General features: G+C 52.8%; 1 protein-coding gene across 1 annotated transcript; it reads left to right on the top strand.

Annotated features, from left to right (window-relative positions):
- Positions 1–1,400: 1,400 nt before the first annotated feature.
- SAPIO_CDS9899 (uncharacterized protein) lies at positions 1,401–4,485 on the top strand (the record flags this gene model as incomplete). The annotated part of the gene is made up of 2 exons (XM_016791185.1): positions 1,401–1,461; positions 1,805–4,485. 2 exons carry the CDS (start codon positions 1,401–1,403, stop codon positions 4,483–4,485), a joined length of 2,742 nt encoding a protein of 913 aa, XP_016639029.1.
- Between the last annotated feature and the right edge of the window lie 1,655 nt (positions 4,486–6,140).

A 6,140-nucleotide genomic window follows, 5' to 3' on the forward strand; every position in this document is an offset into this window, starting at 1 on the left:
CATCTGCAGGAACCGACAATTGCAGGGGGAGCCTTGACAGGCAACGGCTGGCAACAAAATCCACGAAAGCAGAATACTCTAGATGATCCCGAGAGAGAACTGGTTGAAAGCAGTAAGAACCAGGCGTGTAATCCTTTGGACGAGGTTGAGGTCGGGCATTGTCATCTAGCTTGACGACAGATGGGACCCGGTAACAACTTATTTGTCGGGCGAGTTCTAGACGAGTCTTGTAATCTTGACGCTCTTTGTTCTGTAGGGTATATACGTCAATGAAGTTGATTTCAGTCATTTGATGTCGGTGGTAATACAAGCTAGATCGGATAAAGCCAGTTCCAGTCGCTGAGCAGCCCGATTTCATAAATTACATGGAGCAGAGCTCGGGACCATGGACATCAAAGCCGGTGTGATAATGAATGAGTCCAATGTCTATTCCGCCTGTCGCACTCAATCGGCGCCTGATGGCACTCTGTCCTTTGAGAGAGTAAGCAGTACCTTTGTACTTCGTAGTTACGAAGCAATCTCCCACAGCGGCCACCTTTGACCTCGATTGCGCCTTCGTGATCCACAGGCCGGACCGGCCTTGTCTCCGATGTGCCCCTTCCTCGGCTAGAGGGAGCGTCTGGAAGAGGAAGGACTGTACCTTAAGAACAAGTACGTTTTCGTGAGGGCATGTGCCTTGGTATGGGTCCATCTCGCCCAAGAATCTGGCGACTCTTTCCATCAAGCATTCAAGCCGGGAAGAATTCCTCAAGTCGCCCTTGCAGCTTGATGAAGTGCGGGCGAGCTGAGCGCGTTAATAGATCCATTCGATGTTACCCGATCCGGGATAGACCAGACGCGGAAAGTAGCGTGGCTGGGAAGCTAAAGCCAGCTGGCGGCCCAATACGGCTGTGGACCAGGTGGCAACAGGCCTAATGAACGCCTGTCGGGTGCGGGCAGAAATGACCCCAACCTTCTCGTATTGCCCAATTCATGCCTAGCTCAAGTTACATCGCAAAGTAACTCTAGGGTTGTTGATGGTGAGAGAAGTCGGGGGCATCTGGGGCTTCAAGGGCCATGATGGTAGGCCCAACCTCTCGAAAATATGAAGACGATCAAAGAGAAAAAATGGAAGAGAAAAATAGAGAAGGCTGAACACCATGAACAAAACTCCAGTAATATCCCACGACGGGGCTCCTCAAGACTTGTCTATGATGCACTTCTCTAGCTCTACATGCTCATACATGCACGACAGTCTAACAATTGGTCGAATCATTCACACTTCCGCAGCGGAGCATCCAAGCCTGGCTTATCTTGCATGTCCGGAGCTGTCGCCGACGACCCGGAAGGCATCTAGACCGACCGACCAGATCAACTCGATCAACTCGATCAACTCGATCAACTAGATCAACTTCGACGACATGAACTTCGAAGGTTTTAGCTACGGCTATGACTTTGAGAATGAGAACAATCAGAGTCCACGTATGTGTCCTCACTCCACCACTCCATCAATGCCTCCCCATTCCCCATTAGTCCTTTCATCGTTGCCTTCATTGGATCAATTAAGAGCTTGCATCTGCACTTGCGATCCTTAATACAAATGCCCACGTTGCCCACGCCGCCCATTGCCCGTTGCCCTACTAAACCATACCCCCCCTGCGGTCTGCCATGCCTATGCAGGTTGCTGGCTGCCAACGCATCGGCACACCCATCCATTTATGACTTGATTGGCCCTTCCTCCTGCCATATTAATATCAAATATTCCACTTTGTAAATCGCTGCTCGCTCACTCTTTTTTTTTTCTACGTCTTTTCTCGAATTGCAGGTCCACAACAACAACAACAACCACAACAAGCGCCAGTCTTCCCTCCTCAATTCTGGTCCGCCCCGACACCTTCCTCAGACCGCTCCTCTCTTTCCTCGCAATCTACGGCAACCGCCATCCCGTACCATGGTCTGAGTCCCGATCACTTCTACCCCGACACTCCCCCTCCCGCTGCGGCGCAGCTTCCATCCCACCAGCAGCAGCCAGACGCCGACTTCGAGGCCATAGCGCCCTGGGTGCCTTCACCGCCAGAAAACTTTTCGCCTCCCACGCTTTACGCGGTAGAGCGATTGCAGGGCTTCGAACCAATTCAGACGCCTCCCGTTGCCCATCATCGTCGTCAACGGTCGCGCAATCCGTATAATACACCAACGGTGCGTTTCGACGAGGCCCAGCTTGCAATGAATGAGGCCGAGAATGCGGACAGGCCGAGGTTGGCTAGGGAGGAAATGGCCCAAGGAAACGGCCAGGTGACGCCGGGAGTGGATGACACGCCTTTCATTCAGTACGCGCTGGAGGCATTGACGAGAGAGGACGGCGTGCCACTTTCGCAGAGTGATTCCTCAAATGGTGGTGGTTCCTTTACCGGCCCTGAACCAGTCGTCCCCGTCGCGACTCAGCCGAGGACCTCTGTCGCAAATACGGAGCCAATTATCGCCGCACCTCCAACCACTTCCCGCTATTCACAACAACAACAACAACAACCACCGGCGTCGTCCGCTGCTCGTCCGGGCCAACTAGCGCCGGCCGCCCCCATTCGCCCTGGTTTCGGCGCCGTTGACGATAATACGCCGTCCTTTTCGTCAACTAGTACCGCGAGCGCCCCCGCCTATGTGAAGGCGCGGTCGAATTTGTACAGCGCCAGCAAGCGAATTCCCGTTGCCCATTCCGACGTCGGCCCAGGCACTCGATACGGCAACAAATCAGCCCCGCTGACTTACACGCCCGGCATCCTCCGCATCCCCTCCTTCTTGCTCTTGACGACGTTATGCCTCTTCATGATTGCAGCCCTCACCCTTTCCGCCGCATACTCTAAACAGCACGATGGGCTATTGATATACCCCGGAACGCCGAGTGGCGGCCATTACTTTTTGTTTCGCATCTTGCCGCAGCTGGTTGGTGCTGTAATAATGCTCTACGCCCAGGCCATGATCCTCACGACTTTTCGCATTCTGCCTTTTGAGCGTATGTCCCGCGACGACCCCCTAGAACGTTACGGCGCAATCTTTCAGCATTTATACCCAAAGTCTTTTCTCTGGCCTCATCTTGTCGGGCCCGTGCCGATTAAAATCTGCATCTTTGTTACGTGGCTGTTGAACTTTACGATCCCGCTTTTATCGTCGCTTTTTGGAATTATTTTCTTCGAAGGGGAATGGATATGGGCCACGGTCCAGGGCGTCGCGTGGACGCTCGTGGTGATTTATGTTTTTTATCTTATTTCCGTCTTGCTTCTTGCCTGGTTCTGGTTCGGTCGTGTCACTGGTATGATCTGGGACATCAGGTCTATCGCGGACATGGTACCCATGCTGCACTATTCCAACGTCAACCACAGCTACCACGGTACTCAGGGAGTTGAGACGCTTGGCCAGCTAGAGTACAAGCTCCGGGAGCGTGCCATCGATAGGCTTGGGTACTGGAGACTCGAGAGAGTAAGCACCGCTCCGGAAGAGGACCAGGGAGGGTTCCTTTGGTGGGGCATCGGAGCAGCTCAGGAGCACCAGACCATTGAAGAGTTCTTTTCACAGTCCAAGAAGAAGGCCAAATTCTACAAGACGGACGTTGAATCCGCGCACTCGAGTCTCACGCAGATCCCAAGGGCGATGACGCCGGAGACACGGTATCGATACTTACCGTGGTGTCTGCGCAACGTCCAGATGCTCTGCTTCGTCATTGTCGGTGCGGCCCTCTTGGTGGTGCTCCTTGTGCTTTCGTTCCACCCCAACACGAAGTTGTCACGGGGCTTTTGGCCCAAGCTCCCTGCGCGCCCGGACAGGAACGCATTCTCGCCCGCCAACTTTGTGTACCGGTTCATTCCTTCGCTACTGGGAGTGATACTGTACTTACTCTTCCAGTCCCTGGACATGTCATACCGGCAACTCATGCCATGGGCTGAGCTGTCCAACCCGGAAGGATCGACCGCTTCCAAGTCCGTCCTCCTCGACTACCCGGCCTGCCTTCCGCTGCAGTCCACCTTCAAGGCCCTCAAGAACAGGCACTACCGCATGGCACTCATCTCACTCCTTTCGACCCTCTTCATCTTCCTACCCGTTCTTGGCGGTGGCTTGTTCATGGCCCTTACCGTAAGCGGCACCTCGGATGTACGCATGTTCCCCAATATGCCCGTCTTCGGCGTCACGCTTGCCCTGTTGGGTCTCTTCGTCTGCGGGCTCGCGGCGCTGCTTCCGAGCCGGGGATCGTACCGCATGCCTCACGCCGTGACATGCCTCGCTGAGATCTTTACGTTCATCACGAACGAGGACATCACGGAGGACGCGGCCTTCCGGTTCCCGAGGAGCAGGGAGGATCTCCTGGACAGGCTTGGCGTCGAGAGGGAGGTGGGGGAGCAGTCTAGGTGGCACTTAGGTGTGGCTCCCGGAAGGGACGAGACTTTGGGGGTAAGGAGGTTGCGGAAGTTTACTGAGAAGAGGCCGGTGACGAGGAGGGGTGTTGCTGCCGTCTAGGAAAAAGGAAAGATGGGGAAAAAAAAAAAGAAAGAAGAGAGAAGAAGAGAATGGAAGCGACGAGATGATGAAAAGTCATGAGAAGACGGAGAGAATGGACTTGTCATGATTATGTGTAGAGACTTGCATTGCATTGGGTAGGCGTTCTTGCTGGAAGCTGGGATATCATTTTTGTTTTTCTTCTTCTATTTTCTTTTTTCTTTTTTTTTTTTAAGGGTTCGGACTCTATTCATTGCTTCTTGGGAGGGAATCTGAATTTGTCTTGGTGCAGGGATTTGCATGCTTATTTCTGTCGATAGAACCTTTTTGATGGGTGGGTGTCATGAGCACGAAGGTATGGCTTTACGGAACTAATGCAGAGATGGGAGTACGAAGCAATGAAGCTATCGAGATAGAGAGAATGAGTGGCAGCCGAGTTCCGGTGTGAGACCAAAAAAAAGAAGGCATATCCGCGAAGTTGAGGTTTGGTACGCGTCACAGCAGCATGTGATAGGAGTAAGGGTATGGAGCAAGGCCGAAACCATGATTGATGTTAGTATCTGTGTACGGAGTATGTCCTATCCGTATGTACGATGGTGCATAAGTGTGAGATTTGGGGCTTCGCGGCGCAAGCCGGGCTGCAGTCCATATCCTCGCCGAGCACGAAGGCGAGGCCGTATCAGGAAAGTGTCTTGGATCGCGAAGGCAGTTGTCGTTGCTTTTTAAGGGCATCGAATGCGTGTCTTGCGCTGGCGCTGCCTGATCGGTCTTGTTTACTTCTTTGGGGGACAGGAGAAAAGAGACATCATAATCAAATTGAGAGATACCACAAGATAGGCTGGTGGATACATACTATTGCCAGGCTGTTGCTGTTGCTGCTGCTACTGCTGAGGATTGCTTTTCTTCGATAGTTGAGGTCTCGGTTTGATCTATTGATTTGATGTATGTTTGAGGCAAGCAAGGACCCTTTTCTCTCCTCCCTGCATAACTTTCAAGTTTTGGTGAAATTCTCTTTGCTTTTCTTTTTACTTCTTGTTTTTACTTTAGTTTTCTTTTTCCTCTTTTTTTCTTTTTTTTTCTCTTTCGATGTAAGTGAAGCAAGGGATGGATTACTCCAGACTTTGTACAAAGAAGAGCATCCGGAGAGGAGGGATCAGAGCGAACCACTCTGGTGGATGCAACTGCAAGACGGTAGACGAAGACTGCAGGAACGCAGTGCACACTGCACTCCTTCTTACACATTGACTCTCTCCTAGCAGTGGAGGTCGCACGGATACGAGAGGGGAGAAGACAGAGAGAGAGGCGGGGAGGGTGGTATTGCAGGCCCGCGGTGGGATTCGATGGGGACGGGCGCGGGTGGGCAGCTTACGGCGCTGGGACCTGGGCTCCATGATATGGCCGAGAACAGGGCTCGGAGATCGGGTGGGACTGGGAACTAGGAGCTGGGGAGTACCAAGACCAAACGATTGTTGGGTGCGGAGCAAAGATGACAGGAAAGGAATGAAAAAGAGCCGGGAACGGGGACTGGACCATGGGTTGACGCGAAGAGAACCACGGGTGGTTTTTTTTTTCTTTTCCTTTTCTTTCCTCACGCGACGCACGCAGGGGAATTGGCGAATCGACTTGAAGCGGCTTTCGGGACCCATTTGATCTGGAGAGAAGAGGAACTCACTTTC

This window comes from Scedosporium apiospermum (assembly GCF_000732125.1).
Source record: "Scedosporium apiospermum strain IHEM 14462 chromosome Unknown SEQ_SAPIO_0154, whole genome shotgun sequence".
Classification (NCBI taxonomy): domain Eukaryota; kingdom Fungi; phylum Ascomycota; class Sordariomycetes; order Microascales; family Microascaceae; genus Scedosporium; species Scedosporium apiospermum.